The sequence below is a fragment of the Benincasa hispida genome, chromosome 12 (genome assembly GCF_027475165.1).
Source record: "Benincasa hispida cultivar pf3 chromosome 12, pf3_genome.v1.1, whole genome shotgun sequence".
Taxonomy (NCBI): Eukaryota; Viridiplantae; Streptophyta; class Magnoliopsida; order Cucurbitales; family Cucurbitaceae; genus Benincasa; species Benincasa hispida.
This window is the reverse complement of record NC_143489.1, coordinates 28,483,692-28,500,749: the sequence shown is the minus strand read 5'-3', so window position 1 is coordinate 28,500,749 and position 17,058 is coordinate 28,483,692. Positions and strand designations below refer to the sequence as shown.

Genomic DNA, 17,058 nt, shown 5'->3' with positions numbered 1-17,058 from the left:
GATGGGAATTGTTATAATTAGTTAATGAAATGTTGATTGTGACTTAATTAGACTATATTGACCACTTTTAATCATTATTTTTATAAAGTGAGACAAAATTTAGAGTACATTGTAAATGTTTGTGTACATGTCAATACTAGAGTAGAAATTTAAAAAAGAATGAAAAAAATCATTACAAAATAACATAAAGTTTAGAAATATTTTTTTAGGTGAAATTATGTGAAAAGAAAACTTTGAATGGTAAAAAAAACAAAACTAAGATAATTCAATTTTGAGGTGAAATGATGTGAAATTTTAATGGAAAAAGTTTGAATTAGATTAAAAATAAATGTAGGTTCTTTTTTGGGATTGGATTAAAAAAAGTTAGAAATTATAGAAAGTAGCATAACGAAGCTTCTACCATCATTAGAAATGACATTCGCATGTGTAACTATACAATTGCGTGTAATCAAAACTATAAAACTAAAAACAATTGAACTGAATTAATGTAGCTGATTCGTTGAAAGAAATTAAAATTTTCTTCAAATATTCTTGAAATATTAAAATTTCTCGAAATCTATAAAAATAGGGGAAAAAAAAACAAAATTTTTTCTACCGAAATTTCGATGGCCCTTAAAATTTCAAGATTTCGATTGAAACTTTCCACGATGACTATAATAAAGTGTCACTTAAAACAACAATTTTCTTAAAAGTCATTCTTATTTCTAGACACACTTTAATATGGAGACATGCATCCAAGTGTCCACCGAAGTTATAACCTTTCAATATCAAGTTTTTAGCATAACAATAACCATTTTAAAAATAAGTATAGTTTACATGTAATCTTTCTTTCGAATTTGAATTTTCAAATCTTCACATTCTCTTCATTGGTTGAATTAAAAATATTAACAACTATAATTTTAAGAACATGTCAATCTTCAAGAGAAATATGGTTATTTCTCTCTCTCCATAGTTAATTCAAAATTATAATTAATTATGCAGTTTTTTTTTTTTTTGGGAAATAGTTAATTAATTGATTTGTCCTTAACTCTATAAATAATTGGTTCATCAAACCAACATAAATCTCTCTCTATGTTCATCCCCTTTATTGTTAAAGCTTCTTTCTTTATTGAAATTTTTTTAAAAAAAACTTATTCTATTTATGTCATCAAAAAGTAAATCAAACCAAAAAAAAGTAATAACCAAAGTTTTGAATTTGATGTCTCAATTTATAGAAATATGATAAATTATTGAAGACAATGAATATTGCTAAAAAAATATTTTATATGTATAAAAATTCATTAAGAGTAGAGTTATTTTCAAATAAAGGAAAATGACTCAACTTATTTGTAAATATAGCAAAATGTCAATGTTTATCAATGATAGACCGCACAATAAATTTCTATCACTCAATAAAAGTCTATCACAATCTATCCCTCAATGATAGAAATCTATCACTGATAGATAGTGACATGTTACTATAGTTGATAATAAACTTTTATCACTCAATAAAAAGTCTATCGCAATCCATCCCCGGGCGATAGAAGTTTATCGCAGTCTGTCATTGATAGATAGTAACATTTTACTGTAGTTGAAAATATTTTCAGTAGTTTTATCCTTTAAAATAATTACCCTTAAATTTATTTAAATTAAAAAATTAAGCATTTCATCTTTTTAATCAAGTTTAAATTCTTGAGTAAAAATATTAGGCTTACAATTTAAAATGTTGATGTCCATGAAAATGTCGAAACCTCAATTTTACAAAAAAAAAAAAAAAAAATCAATGAACATATATATAAAATGTCTATGAAAAAAAACTACAAACACAAAAATTTTAAAAATTGATAAATACATAAATGAACATTTTATCGTTTGTAAACAAGTTAAAATAATTATTATTGGTTAAAAATCATTTTTGTTCCTTAAACTTTCATTAAGATAACAATTTAGTCTCAGAACTTTTGTTAGTAATGATTTAATCACTATACTTTTTAAATTTATAAAAATTTAATTCTTGAACTTTAATAAGTAATAGTTTAGTCTTTAAACTCTATAATTTGTATTAAATTAGTCCTTATAATGAAAAATATTCATAAAATTTAGTAAAATTTCTTACACGTGTAGATCATCAAATTGATTGAAAATCAATTTTTTTAAATAAATTATAAATATTAAGTCGTTATATAATAAAAGATAACACTTAATTTTAAATAGATTATTCAATAATAGGGACAAAAATTATTACCATTTTCAAAATATAAGTATTAAATTATTATTATTTATTAATCAAAGTCTAGCGACTAAATAGTTATAAATTTGAAAGTACATATACTAAATCGTTTCTAACTATAGTTTAGAGACTATATTATTACATTAATGAAAGTTTAGAGACCAAAAGTTATTTTTAATCTAATTTATATTATATTCACATCAATAACATTTTATCTTTATTTTATATGATTCATGATTTTTTTTTTTTTTTACAATATAATACAAATGTCCATACATCCTATGTCTATATCAAATTTGACATGTTGATAAAAATTTTAAATCGGGCAATAACATTTTTTTTTTTTTAAGAAAAATCGGAGAATAACACTTATTCATTAGTGACAAGTTATTTCCAAATATTTAATAATTTATACCCTTGATGACCCACACATGGACCAAATTGGCCAAGTTGGGACATTATACCTTAAAAAACCGACTCATATTATTACATTATTCAATCCTATGAGAGCTAAGGGGTTTTTTTTTTCTCTCTCCATGACATGATAGGTACTAAAAAGAGACTTGTGATTAAAATCAGATGGTTTCTGAAATTTTAATTCATTCTTAAACTTCTTTGTATAAACAAAGGGAGGGTGACAAAATGGAAATATAATTAGCAGCGCAGCAGCCTAATATAATATAATATATAATGAAATTACAAAGCCAAAAAAAAAAAAAAAAAAAAGAAGAAGAAGAAGAAGAAGAGAGAAGACGACAAGCACAAAACAATTGCTAAATCTAAAGCCAAACAAAACCAATATTAAGAATAATTGATGTTTTGTTTTTTTTTTCCCAATTAAAATCTAATTAAGAAACGTCTTTAAATCCTCCTATTTCGAGTCAGAAATTTACACCCAAAATGGCAACGAAGATTTCCTTTTCCTCTTGCTCGGATTTTATCTTTCTTTTCTTTTATATATCAAAAGGCAGCCCTTTTCTTCTCAAAGCTTTTGCAAAGTTGATGGGACTTTGGGCCTTTTTCCATCATTTGGGGCTTCTCTCTCTCTCTCTCTCAACTTTTGTCAAACTTCTTCTATATATAACCTATGATCTTCGTCGTCTTTGTCATCGTCTTCTTCTCCTCAAAATCATTTATGAAATATGGAAGGAACTTGAAAAATTTACAGACCCAGCAGAACATAGTAAAGCAAAGTAATGGGCAGAGCTATCAGCATCCCAAAGATAACCCTGCAATATGTCACCAATGTACCAAACTCAAAATTCATGCCCATAGAAGGATTTTAATAGAAGCCCTTATATTAAAAGAGGGCCTTTTAAAAAAACACCAAAAAGCTGGAAAAAGAAAAGGCGTTTTGAGTGGTGGAGTTTTGCTTTACCCAGTGCTTAGAATTGCTGGATGGACGTTGTACTCTTTAGCAAACACGAAGGGTACAATTCCTTGGGGCAATGCCGCCTACAATAATAGCACATGGGATGATACATCAACTTTTCACTATTTATTTCACATACCATAACTTCAATTCCTAATTAGTCTTTCAACAAAAATAACCCATATATAATCACCCTTTAATCCAAGAACTTATAATGGACAGATGCAAATATAATCTAAAATTTCAACGGATCAATTTGCAAATATAACAAATTCCATATACAACTTTTAGAGTTTATCAATAATAGACTATATCACTAGATACAGTCTATTAGTAATAAAGTATATCAAGTTTAAAAGGTCTTTTACACTACTTCTTTGATAATATTTTAAATCATCGATTGATTCAAAAGTTTAAGATGATGAGTTATTTAATATTATATTATCTAATAAAACCGATTTTAAGTCGGAGTAATAAAAAATTACCTGAACAATAGCAACGCGGAGGAGGGTTCCGCGTAAGCCAATAGCGATGGAAGCAATGGCCATGACGGCTGGTCCGGTTAAGAATCTGATGGCCATGGCAAAAGTAGCAACAGAGTTCCCACATGCTATCATCTTTGGTTGTAATCCCATAAAAATACCTTTTTTTTTTTTTTTTTTAATTATAATTCATCAATAAACAAACACTAGTCAATTTTAAAAGAAAGAATTTCAATGAAAAAGAAAAATACATGAATTTATACTTCAACTACTTTCACTAATTTGGACTGTGCAATGGAGAGCATTAACTCCGGCCCACCTATCCTTGGACCACCCAGTTGACGTTACCCATTTGGGCCCAGTGGGCCCTCATGTCGGGTGGTCAAGGCCCAAGATTAAAAGCCTTCCCATCCCTTTTCAGACATACAATGTGAGAAAAAATAATGCACAGAAAAGAATACCCATTCTTTGCCAGCCTCTACCTCATCATCAACCTAATCTCCTAATATATACTCATATAACACTATCAACTCTCAAATGCATCGCTTATTTGTTTAATTGTCTAAATGATAAAAGGTGTACACTAACTTTTTCTTAATTCTCGGATTACAAAACAAATCAACTCTTTAAGATATATATATATATATATATATATATATATATATTTGCCCCCTTTGTAATGATTAGATTAAGTTTCCCTTCAATTATTGAGATACTTACGTGACAACATGATTATATGTTTCAGACAGACCAAAAGAACAAGTGATTTCTTTTTCTTTCTTTCCTTAAGTCTTAATTCTTAATTCATTGGAATTTTGCTTAATTAATTAAAAAAAGACAATAAATAAAGATAACGACCACTCACCTAAACTAAACATAGCCATTCCAAGTCCTGCATCAGAGAGTATGGAGATTGATTTCTCTATTATTTTGGGCATAGCCACATGCCACCTGCAAAATTTCATCACAACCCAACAAGAGAGACAAGTCCATGAACAAACAATAAATACAAAGGAAAATCCATAGACAACCCAAATAAGAGGGGAACACAGTTAGTTGAAATGGAAGTTTCAATTTCAATCAATCTACTGTGTAATGATCCTAGTAATGTGTTTGGCTTACCGGAAGGAAATGAGTGACCAGATTAGTCCGATCAGACTTGAATACGTGTTGGGATTTCTGATCAGCTTCCGCCAAACCATGATTAGAATCAAACGTGTCATCACGCTCGCCGGCGGCATAAGTTTCGAGTTCCCGCCGTCCGGAGCTCCAGCCGAAACTTTACCGTGGAGCTGATCCCCGGCTGAGCCTGTGGGTCCTCCTTTCTGATCATCTCTTTCATCTTCCCCTTCTTTGCCGGTGAAACTAAAGGCTTCTCCTACATATCCCTCACTTTCTGGAACAGCTAACGAAAAATAGAATTGGGTCATTGAGATTCAGGATAACATATATTACTAATTATTTATTAATTATGATTAATTATTATTATTACCTTTGTTTTCCCCGTTTTGTGGATGATCGGCCACGAGCATCCGGATCTCCTTGGCGCCTTGATCGGACCGTCCAGATTGCTCGGCTCCGGCTACCTCATTCCCGGCGAAAATGTGAAGTCCACCGGCGCCTTCAGAGACTGGGGAAGCGCTGGAGCTCCAAACGAACATATGAAGCTCTTTGGCGTCATGGTTTGGTTTGGTGTTCTGCGGTTGCGGTTGCGGTTGCTGCTGCTGCGGCGGAGGAGGAGGCGGCGGCTGAGGGATTTTAGCGGTTTTAGTGAATTCTGGATTCGGAGCTGGGTAAGAGGAGGGCACAGTTTGCGCCGGGTAAAACCCGAACCTCGGGGAAGCGGTCTGAGGCTGAACGGCGGCGTTCTCTTCAAAATTGGACGGCCGGGGAGTCGGACCTCTGGAAGATTGAACAGAATACAAATCTCCAGGCCCGAAATTCGACAATCGGCCTTGAAATCCCATCATAGAGTAGAAATCAGAGTGGTTGAAATTAGAGCCTCGAGGAGTAGGGTTTCGAGAAGAACTCAAGCTATAAATCTCAGCACCAGTGAGATTCGAAGGCCGAGGCGTTAATGCCGGAAGTGAACAAGGTCCAAGAGACCGTCGAGAAGCATTCGATTTCCTCACCGTCACATGAAGCTTTCCGTCGTCTCCAATCTCAGCATCAGTCTCAAGAAAATCTCTACCATCTAAAGAAACCACGTCCGAATCAACTTTAAACGACACAATAGAAGCGGCCGTCTCGGGAAACTGCTCCATGATCAGAATCTTCGCACCACGATACTCAAACAGAAAAAGCAAAAGCGTATACCAAATAATGCACTGCAATACCACCACCTGCACCATCAGACTCCCACTGTACTCACCGTACATCGCAATCAACAGAGGAATCCCCATAACTAACGTATTCGGAAGCGTGGAGAGAGAGAAAATAGTAATCATCCATTCTAAACTCCCATTCTTAGTGAAATTAGTCCAAATCCCAAGAAAAAACAACATAATGATCTTCTGAAGTGTATCAGCAGCTATGAAACGGAAGTTCATAGCGTAAGGATCGTTAGAAGAAATGAAATGGAAGGAAAGAAGAGGAACGGCGAAAATGGCGACAAAACGGTTAATTCCAGAGCATTGATCTGGAGTGAAAATCTTCCACCACCGAACAGAACCGTAAGCCAAAATCATGGCGACGTAAAGAGGAATAACCGCCGTTAAGACGGTGTAAAGATCCTTCCATGAAATCATGGCGGTTATGTCAGTGGCAGTGGAGGATAAATTAGATGATAGGGGAGGGGTAAAAATGGAAAGAAAATTTTCGGTTGGTTAACTAACTAAAACGAAGAAGAAGGGAATATATGTCGTTCTGCAGCGATCGACTGCTAAAGCTTTGTGATGGGAACTATGAGAAAGGGAAGGGACGACAAGACGTTAAAAAAAAAAAAAAACAATTTTTTTCTTTTTTTAAAATTTTTTTTTTTTAAAAGAATTTTAAAGAGAGAAAGAGAAGAGCGGAGAGGAGGGAGAGAGAGTGGAAGAGTATATATAGAAGAAAGAAGTGACGTTCTTTTTTGGTTTGTAAGAGCAAGTTAACCGCCTACTATGGTTAGTTTAACCCAATTAGGGTTATTGGTGGGCCCTCCTTTAACACAAGTGGCAGTTTTCATGTGGCATCGCTCTTTCACTGACGAGGTTGCTTTCTTTTCTAGTTACCTAGTCGAGAAATGTGTGTAATTGTGGTGAAATTTTGTTGTTTTCATTTAAAATTTTAAATTAATCATTTTTAACCATATAATAAATAAATGTGAGTAGTTTTATTCTAATTTTTGTTAATGTTAAAATATCATTTTTTTGGAGTCTTTTAAAATTAATTTTTTAATCGACATGGATTAAATAGTTATAATAATGTTGAAATATAATATGTGAATATATTTTCAATATTTATAGTAAAAATATTAATAGATTAAAAAGTGAAAAAATGTTCAAACCAAAATGATATTTTAACTATTTTTTAAAGTCAGAAAGTCTAGTAATTTTTTTAATATCTTTATATTATTGTATTTTTATATAGCACAATATTTGTTATCTAAACTAGGTGCGAGTAATTCTTGATCAATTACACGAAAATAATTCATAAATTCTTGATCAATTACTCGAAAATAATTCACAAGTGGTTTTCATTAAGTGGTTGTAAGAGATTCTGATTTAAGGACTGTTTTTTATTTTAAAAAAAAGTGAAAAAAAATTAAGTCCCTAATTTTTAAGTCTTGTCTCCATTCGGACTTTATGTTTCAAAATGTTACGTTTTTAGTCCTAAATTTTGAATTTGATTTCAATTCGATCTGGTTTCAAATTGTTACAATGTTACTCTTGATATTTGAATTTTGTTCTAATTTGATCCATATGTTTCAAGATTGACACTTTTAACTTTAATTTTCAAAATACTCACTTTTAGTCTTTAGCGTTAATGTCTATTAAGTAATTTAAAATAATTATGAAATGAAATTTTAAATTTAATTTTAATTTTGATGAAAAATAGTGAAATTTAGTTATAATTCATTTAATTATTTTAAATTTATTGATAGATATTAACATTAAAAATGAAAAGTAAGTATTTAATGAAAAACTAAGACTAAAATTGTAAATCTTGAAACATGGACCAAGATGAAACAAAACTCAAATATCAAAGATAAAATTATAATATTTTGAAACTTAGGGAATATATTGAAACCAAACTCAAAATGTAAAGACTAAAAATGTAATATTTTGAAACCTAGAGATCAAATAAAAACTAGACCTAAAATTTAGGAACCAAAAAGATATTTTTTCGGAAAAAAAAAAAAAAAATCTCCAAGTTCACTTTGTTTTCTTATAAATTCATGTGAAAAATCAATTTCCTTCCAAGTTTTTTCCTTTGCCGATCATTATTTCTATCTTTTTCCTACTCAATTCTCTAACTTTGCTCTCTCCAAAGCTTTTATAATTCTCTATGGCTAACTTTATTCTCTTTATAAAATGTTTCGATCATATGAGATTTTAAATATATATATATAATAAGTGGAGTTAGACTTGAATTTGTATAGATTTGTATGAGTTTAATTTGATCTTTATTACTCGATATTCTGATTTTATCTCTTAAAAGTATGTTTACTCGAGAAGGATAAAGCAATTGAACAAGTGAATATTAGTGAAGTTGATGTCTTGAAAGAATATACCTCAATTTCAAGTCTTCTAATAATGAGTGAATTCTCTTTTAAGTTCTCCCTAGAACTTGTTTCTAAAATACCCAAATGAAGGAGGGTTCGCCTATCTATAGAGCTACCATGGTAGTATACACTTGGCTTGGTTGGCTTTGGGGCTCAACCATTGGGCTTGAATTTTATTGATCTTGGGCTAACCTATTTGGATTTGGGCTTCTCACCAATTTGTACGAGCATTCATTTGGACTCATTTAAATTTGAGGAATTGAAATATGTAGGTTGGATTTAGGTTTCATTTGGAAAAATGTCTAAATAGAAATATAAAAAGATTTTTGGCAAATTACGTATAGATCACATGTGGAATATTTTTCAAATTCTTATTTTGCCCCTTATGGAGTTGTTGATTTTGTAGCTTGTATTCTTACAAATACACCGTCATTGTTGAAGTTGAAGTAAGAATCTAGTTATGGATGCAGTATAATTACTGAGGCTTCAATTATCAAATTGTAGTTTCGTTGATTCAATAAAATAACAATTAATGGCTCTTTCCTGATTTTTTTTCACCAAATTTGAATTTGAAATTTATATTATATTAGTAAATTAGATTTAATAACTATTTTTGAATTAATAATGATCAATGGAAACGTACTGATTTTTCTCCAAAATATAAATTTGAAGTCTAATATCGCATTTGATTTGTTAAAAAAATTTCAATTTCACTTTTTCAAAAACATTTTTATATCTTTAAATGTTTGTTATCAGATTTGATTCTATTTGAATATTTTTTTCATTTTTTCTACATATTCTTGTCAAATTAATTTTATCTTTTTCATATTTCCAAAATTTTCAATTTGTTTGTTACTCATTTTGAATTTAATACCTATTCTTATCTGATTTAAATCAATCTAAATCTTTCTTAATCAATATTTTTAAAAAGTGTTTGTTATCGACATATAAGTTTAGAATTTAGTTTTGGTTGTCAATGCTTTCTTCTCTAGCCACTGTTTTTACTATGGCTTTACAACGAATTAGGCTTCTATTGCTGATACATTCGATGAAAATTTTCATTATCATGATTTTTGGGTTGTTGAGGCGTATATTCTATCAAAGTCGTCCTTTCAACAATCTGTGGAACATATCCAAGGTAAGTTTTTTTTTTCCTCTAGCAATCTAACTATGTAAACCCCTAAACCAATTTTACTAGTTAATCATATTTAAGTCCCCTTAATTACATGTTTAATTATTCTAGTACGTGTTTTCCATCTCTATAAGCATGTAGTTTAATGCTTGTAAAAATTAAAACATTATGGAAGTTATAATGAGTATGTATATGAGGTAGAGATGAGGAAAAACTTTATAAGTCTTGAAATGGGGTGCTCTCGGGTAGTAAAGAGCAGTTAATACTTAGAAAAAATTGGGGAAGCTAAGACATACGAAGGTAGGCGCGACGCCAGGTTGAAAAGAAAATAGGAATTTGCCTAAGTGTTAGAAGTTGTGCTCTCGGACAAGATAAGAGAGCTAACACTTAAAGAGAATCAGAACCGTAGAAGCGAGGAACACATGAGCGTCTGTAGGCTTAAGAGCCTAAGAATGGAAATTGGCTAAATTTAACAAAAGGTATTGCGTCAAGGGCCTTTAAAGGCTAGTGAAGGATTAGGATGAATAGTATGCAGGCAGTTAACTTTGTCTAGGTGTTAGAAGTTAAGGGAGGCATATATGAGCAATAAGCCTAAGCACAGGTGTCTATTAATAAAGCTAGCATATGAGGTGGTTAGTGATGCGTAAGCAAGGGAATGCGGCGTTAGCCAAGGTATGCATTGGCTGAAAAGAAAGACAAGATCGGACGCAAACTTGGGCGTTGATGGAAGACTTAAGCATTCAACTTAATCACCGATAAGTGGGCTAAGTGGCGTACTTAAAGGCTCTAAGATTGTTAGTGCGCCAAATGTCACTTTGAGAAAGCTTTATGACCATGCAACCTTAGTATAAAAGGAGAGTTTGAATTGAGGTGCTTGGTTTGGACATTCTACTCGAACTAAGGAAGGATAATTTCTGCCAACTTAAAGCTTGGATGTTGAAGAGTTGCAATAGGGCTGTCAAAGGAAAAATTCCATAGATTTGAGCTAAAGGCTGAGGAATTTCTTTAAGTGTTCAAGAATCTTAGGCTACATGGACGAGTTGAACAGATTGATAAGTTTCAATCCCATGAAGAAGAACCAGAGGCTGAGATTCTAAGGTAAGCTAGTCCAGACGTCTAGGAATAAGTTCTTCGAAGGAAATTTCATGAGATTATGTTTGGAATTTAAGTTATTCAAGCTGAAAGTGAAATTTGGAATTTTGGTTGGATGAACAAGCAGGCAGCTGCAACCCACACATAAGCATGCAACTGACCGAGGCTAAGTGTGGACAAACATCCATTGCTTAGGCGAGACAGACACGTTCTAACATCTAGGAGCCTCTCGTGTGCAAGCTGCCATCCACCTAATTATCTGCAAGGTAAAAATTTGGTTAAGTGTGGTAATGCATTAAGTATAATATACTAAAGATGCATCGAGTAAAAAGGGAAATAAGAGGATGCGTTGAACTAGATTTAAGGTTTAGCATGTGTTACCTTGAATAATAAGTTAAGCTCGAGAGGGAACTGAGGTATTAATCAAAGACTCTTGTTATTCTTACAGGGCAAATGCGTATAGGGGAGGCTTACAACCCTTTGAGAGAGTAACTCAAGACAGTGAATGACTAGTTTTCAAAATATTTGCTAAGTGTTTTACTTATGAATTTCCAACACATAGTTACTTTTATCTTGATGTTCCAACACATGTTTTAAGTAATGGGAGTCGAGTATGAACGCATGTTGATGATTTAAAGATAGTTTTTACATGTAATTTTCATGCATCCCACTTGAGTTTTATGCCATGACTTAGCATTAAAATGAGTTATTTACCAATTTTCGTAAGCATGATAAGTACCTTGTTTTATGATGTTAACATGTATGTTTGGTATGTAAAACCTACTCCTAAGCTTTGGTACCAAAAGTATGGTAAGGTACCCAATTATATGACGATCATTGCTACCAAAGGTATGGCAAGGTAAGCAGGATCCTACTCAGTTCTATGTGCACATAAGATCTATGTTATTGATGTTAATGAGATTGAGCAAAAGGGCTCTCTTTCAACTAAGGTTATTAGGGATTGAGCAAAAAGGCTCTCCCGCATGTTCAGGCAAAGGAATAGAGAAATTTTACAGGAAATGTTGATGAGCTTTAATCTAGGGTATTCCATGCTATGATTTTACATTTTTAAGTTTTTATTTTCGAACCCTGGAATGTGAATATAAATGTTTTGCTTTAAATATGTTTACATCTTAAGTTATGAAAGTATGATGTATTTAAAAGATGTCACTCATTGGGCATTTTAAGTTCACCTTTTTTAATGTTTTCCTCCCCAAGTAGCGTTCGATGTCTAGAGGCCTAGTAGTTCTGCCAATCAGTCACTTCTCAAGAACCTATGAGGATTTGAGGCTTAGATGGCTCATCATGTCTTTGTTAAATATGGGTCTTATATTTATACTGTGGGAAGTCAGGGTAGAATATTTATGGTTGTTCATACTATGATATATGTGAAGAAGTGTTCTGCTATACGAGAATCTGTATGTTTATGTTGTCTTGACTATGTGGTAATGGTCTGTTATAAGATATGAATTGTTTATCAAGTACCAAGGACGTTGATTTGTGGAAGTATGTTAGTAGTAATTATCATAAGAAGGTTGGTAATTGCTATTTTCACACTTCTCGGATTAAGAGGGCAATTCTGAAAGGGGTGTGACAAACTTTATCTCAGTTGACAATGTATTGGGATGGTTCAAACAATTCTAATCTCATTAGAATTGTTGAAGATAAGGATATTTTTGTAGCTAATGTTGGTTTTATCGGAGTGCCCCAAAATGATATATGTGTAGTTGTTGAACATATCTCTACTATTGGTTCGAGTTCTAGAAAACAATGTATTTGAATAATGAGTTAATAGGAATAAATCCTCCTCCCCAACCTTTTGAGCACAATACGCAAATCATTGATTTCCAAGATTGGGAAAGGTCTTAGGTTTGTTTACCTGTGGAAAAGGTTGTGGGTACTATCGATTTTGTGATCTGGCGATAGAGATAGGTTAGATTTTCCCTTCCTCTCGGAAACAGATTAGCAAATAAGTAGTATCTTGAATGGGAAACGAGTTTTAGAGAAGATTATGGTTGAGAATGCAAAAGATTGGGGTTAGATTACTTATCGATAAGACGTTTCTCTACTATTTCTGGTAGATTTTGGGCGGCACCGGAATGGAAGAAAGTGTTCCTAACCTTGATTTTGAGGTCACCGAGAAGATGGACTTTTTCATCACGTGGATGGTCGGTTGGGCAGCCATATGAAATGAATGTGGAGCGTCTTTATCTTTTGATTTGAGAAGGATTGACATTAGATTTAGTGTGATAATGATTCATTGTAGGTGTAGATTTGACATTCGTTAGATTCATTGTTTAGCTTGGTAACGGTTTACATACAGTGTATTTGTTATTTTTTTTTTTTTTTTAATGTTTTTTAAACTAGTTTCCTTCAAATTTGGAACATTATGGGTTTTGAGTTAGTTAGTGGCAGTTTTGACAATATCTAGTTATTATTTTTTAATATTTAATTCTATTTCGTTAGTTTCACAACTTTAAAAATAATTTGATATTTTTCCAAAATGAACCTTGAAATTTGCTACATGTCTTGATAGTCCTTTAAATTTGTGCAAAAAAATACCAACAAAAAGTCAGGCTGAAACGACCATCATGAAGACCCATGATATCATTTGGAATTTGTTATTTTTCATAACTTCAATTTTAATTTTGACACATTTCAACTTGATTACTCACAAATTTAATAATGTGTAATTTCATCATTAGATTTAGAAATGATGTGTCAATTTTTTATTAGTCAAAATTTCGCATTTAACATGTTATTTTTTCTTTCCTATTATATTTATATATGTATAAATACCAAAATATTAGACAGGCTTAGTATACAAAGTAACCATATACTATAACCTTTATAATATCCACAAGATATGAAAAGAAAATTAAAACTAATTATGAAGTAATAATTAAAATTAAAACATTTTTTTATTAAAGAATTATATAAATAAACAAATCAATGTATAGTGATAACAAGTCACTCCCTCCTCCAAGGCCACCTATAATGTGGTAGAACATTGTTAAATTATTATTTTATTAATATATTATTGAAACATTAATTAAAGTGATCATAATTTAATTGATATGAAATATTGTGTATTGTTAACTTACATGTTAAAAATTGAATCCTAAATTAAACTTAAAAAAAAAAATTAATTATTTACTTTACGCATGAATTCAAACATATGCAATAACAAAATTCAACTTTCCTCATAAAAAAATTCATCACTAATTTTCAAATACATGTCAAAATATAATAATAGAGGTATAATAATTTTCATTACATTGATGGTAAAACTGAGAAGTTTAATACATTAAATGTTCAAAAGACTTTTTGTTAAATTTAGCCTTAATTTTCATAAATATTTCATTAAAAGAAAAGTTAAAATTTGAGGTTTATTTTTTAAAAAAATCATTTTACAAAGCATATATTCTAAAAAATCTAATTTTCTCTAACTTTTCTGAAGAGAAATAACTCGTTGATGCATAAATATTTGGGCTAAAAACATATAAATTCTAAAAAACCTACTTTTCTCTAATTCGTTTTACAAAGAAGCTACAGTTTTACCACATTTAATTATTTTTAGTTAAAAACTTATTAATATTGGAGGGAAAAGATACAATATTTTTTTGAAATCTTTTTAAATAGAGACACTGTTAAAAATATTTTTAAATATAATAAAACGTTATAACTTATGAATGAGAGATATTGGTAGACATTAATAGACTGTATCATCTATCATCGATAAATATCTAGGTAGTCGTCTATCAATATCGATCAGTGTCTATCATTGATAAACTGTGACGTTTTACTATAATTGTAAATATATTGGTTTCTTTACTTTGAAAATCAAGCATATTTTTTCTTAAAAGTATATATATATATATATATATATATATATATATATATATTAAATTCACCAATTTCTTGAAATCAACGAATATAGCAAAGACATGGATTAACATTCCCAAGTCGTGGATTTGAAAAAGATATCATCTTCACAATGTATTGGAAGTTCGATACATAAAAAAGACATCATACTCTATTTCAATAACAATTCAAACCTATTAAATAAATGTCAACAGCTTGATATTGAGTAGAATTTAATAAAATAATTAAAATGTATTAATTAATTTCTGTGATTTGATTCTTACACTTTTTTAAAAGAAATAATTAGGCCCACATATATCTTTGTAAGATATCATTTTTACTTTTTTTTTTTTTTTTTTTTTTTTAAGTACATTGGAGGTTGGGGAATTCGATCTATAGACATATTGATCGTTAATATGTACGATATGTCTGTTGTTCAACAATTGATTAATTCATGTATTTTCAAATATCTAAATTCAATTTATATGCTTTTAATAAATCCTAAAAATAGTCTTACAATTGGTTAGTTTTATTGTAAACATTTTCACTATAAAGTATATATATGTACCGTTCTCTTTATAAATTTTAGAAACATATTCACATTGTTTATTATTGTTGTTATTATTTTTTTTTAAATCCAAATAACGCTAAACATGCCAACCTCAAATCTCAAATAACAAAATATATTTTACTCATATATATATATATATATATGTATAACAATGTGTAATTTAAATTATTAATATATTATCTAATAACCATTTGATTTTTGAAATTGTATTTATTTTTGGCCATTTTCTTATCATGCCTTATATTTTCTATTTTTGATAACCATTTGGTTTTTTATTCTTAGTTTTTGAAAATTATACTTGTTTTTACACGTTTTTAATCATATTTTCACTTTTTTTAATTAGACATTTGAATTTTTAACTAAATTCTAGAAACAAAAACTATGTTTTTATAAAGACTGTTTCTTTTAGTTTTCAAAACTTTGTCATGTTGTTTTTAAACCAAACTTAAAAGTAATTACACAACATGCCTCAAAACCAAATGCTTATTAAAATAAGGCCTAATTTTTTTAAAAAAAATTAAAATTTAGTTTTGATTTTAAAAATACTCAATAAACAATAAGAGTGAAAAATTAATAAGTCACACGAATATTTATAGGCTTAATTTTGGACGATGAAGTTGTTATCTATTTTAGAGAGGGAACTTTTTTTTTTGTAGTCCCTAACTGAAATTGGAATTAACAAGGAAAGAATTTGAATTTGGGTTTCTAATTTTAATGAAGAGATTTTTTGTTTGCAAGTGTTTGGCTCAATTACCAAATTCACAATCTAAATTAAAAGGCATTAGGACCACCAAGATTGAGCCACGTGGTTTGAATAATTTTCTACCTTTTGTAGACCCCTCTTAACTTTAAAAAGAATGTCCTTTTAAAATATATTTTTTTAAAGAAAAAAAGATATTCTCAAATCCCCACAACAAATCAAAACCTTTTATCTTGTCCATCCATCACACGAAACTTTGTTAAATGTATATCATTAGTGTTTTTTTCAATTTGCATTTTAGTATTTGATAGTTTAAATCTTATTCTTAACGACAAATTTCAATGCAATTCGGATCAAAATATATATTTTTAAATTATGATTAAGTGTATCTTTGGCTGCACTTGTTTCATGTATCCTTTTGTTATCTAGTAATGAAAATAAAAAATTTATTTAAAAAAAAAATTTAATTTGCAATAAGACAAGTTTTTATTGGACGATTATTTCAAGTTTTTTTCTACATTTTTTTATAATTTGGATTAAAAAATATTTTGACATTAAATAATATAATGATGATGGATTAAATTTTAATCTTTCTACCTCTTAAAAAAAAAATCTTTCTGATAAAACCTCACATTATAAAGCTGAAGGAGAAAATATACTTGTTTATTTATTTTGGTTTTTAAAAGGTAAGGCAAAGCTGATGGACTTTACAAACTAGTTTTATCAAAATGATCATGACAGCTTTCAACAAATTAAAGGCAAACTTATTTTGGATAATCATAAGGAACCTTATAATAAAAAGATAAATAAAAAGCAATGTGGTTATTTGATGTGTGAGGATTTGAAGGGATTCTTTACATTTTTTAGTATCAAATATCGGATGAAAATTTTAAATTATAACCGACCTTTTGATCATTAATACATATTTTAT

The 17,058-nt window shown here is 30.0% G+C and overlaps 1 protein-coding gene across 2 annotated transcripts; it reads right to left on the bottom strand.

Annotated features, from left to right (window-relative positions):
• Nucleotides 1–2,854: 2,854 nt before the first annotated feature.
• Nucleotides 2,855–7,109, bottom strand: LOC120067268 (auxin efflux carrier component 7-like). 2 transcript variants are annotated; one of them, XM_039018798.2, is made up of 6 exons: nt 5,556–7,109; nt 5,186–5,468; nt 4,929–5,014; nt 4,067–4,224; nt 3,588–3,664; nt 2,855–3,438 (listed from the first exon to the last, which is right to left on the bottom strand). In XM_039018798.2, exons 1-6 carry the CDS (start codon nt 6,808–6,810, stop codon nt 3,372–3,374), a joined length of 1,926 nt encoding a protein of 641 aa, XP_038874726.1. In that variant the 5' UTR covers nt 6,811–7,109; the 3' UTR covers nt 2,855–3,371. The 2 variants fall into 2 exon arrangements, with proteins under 2 accessions (XP_038874726.1, XP_038874727.1); XM_039018799.2 differs by having other exon boundaries at nt 5,186–5,459.
• Between the last annotated feature and the right edge of the window lie 9,949 nt (nt 7,110–17,058).

What these genes read in the sequence shown, in the direction of transcription:
- LOC120067268 (XM_039018798.2), bottom strand. Translation starts at nt 6,810, where the DNA reads ATGATTTCATGGAAGGATCTTTACACCGTCTTAACGGCGGTTATTCCT. An exon ending in ACAAAACGGGGAAAACAAAG is followed by an intron (nt 5,469 to 5,555) that starts GTAATAATAATA and finishes ATTTTTCGTTAG; the next exon opens with CTGTTCCAGAAAGTGAGGGA. An exon ending in CCAGCAATTCTAAGCACTGG is followed by an intron (nt 3,439 to 3,587) that starts GTAAAGCAAAAC and finishes GACATATTGCAG; the next exon opens with GGTTATCTTTGGGATGCTGA.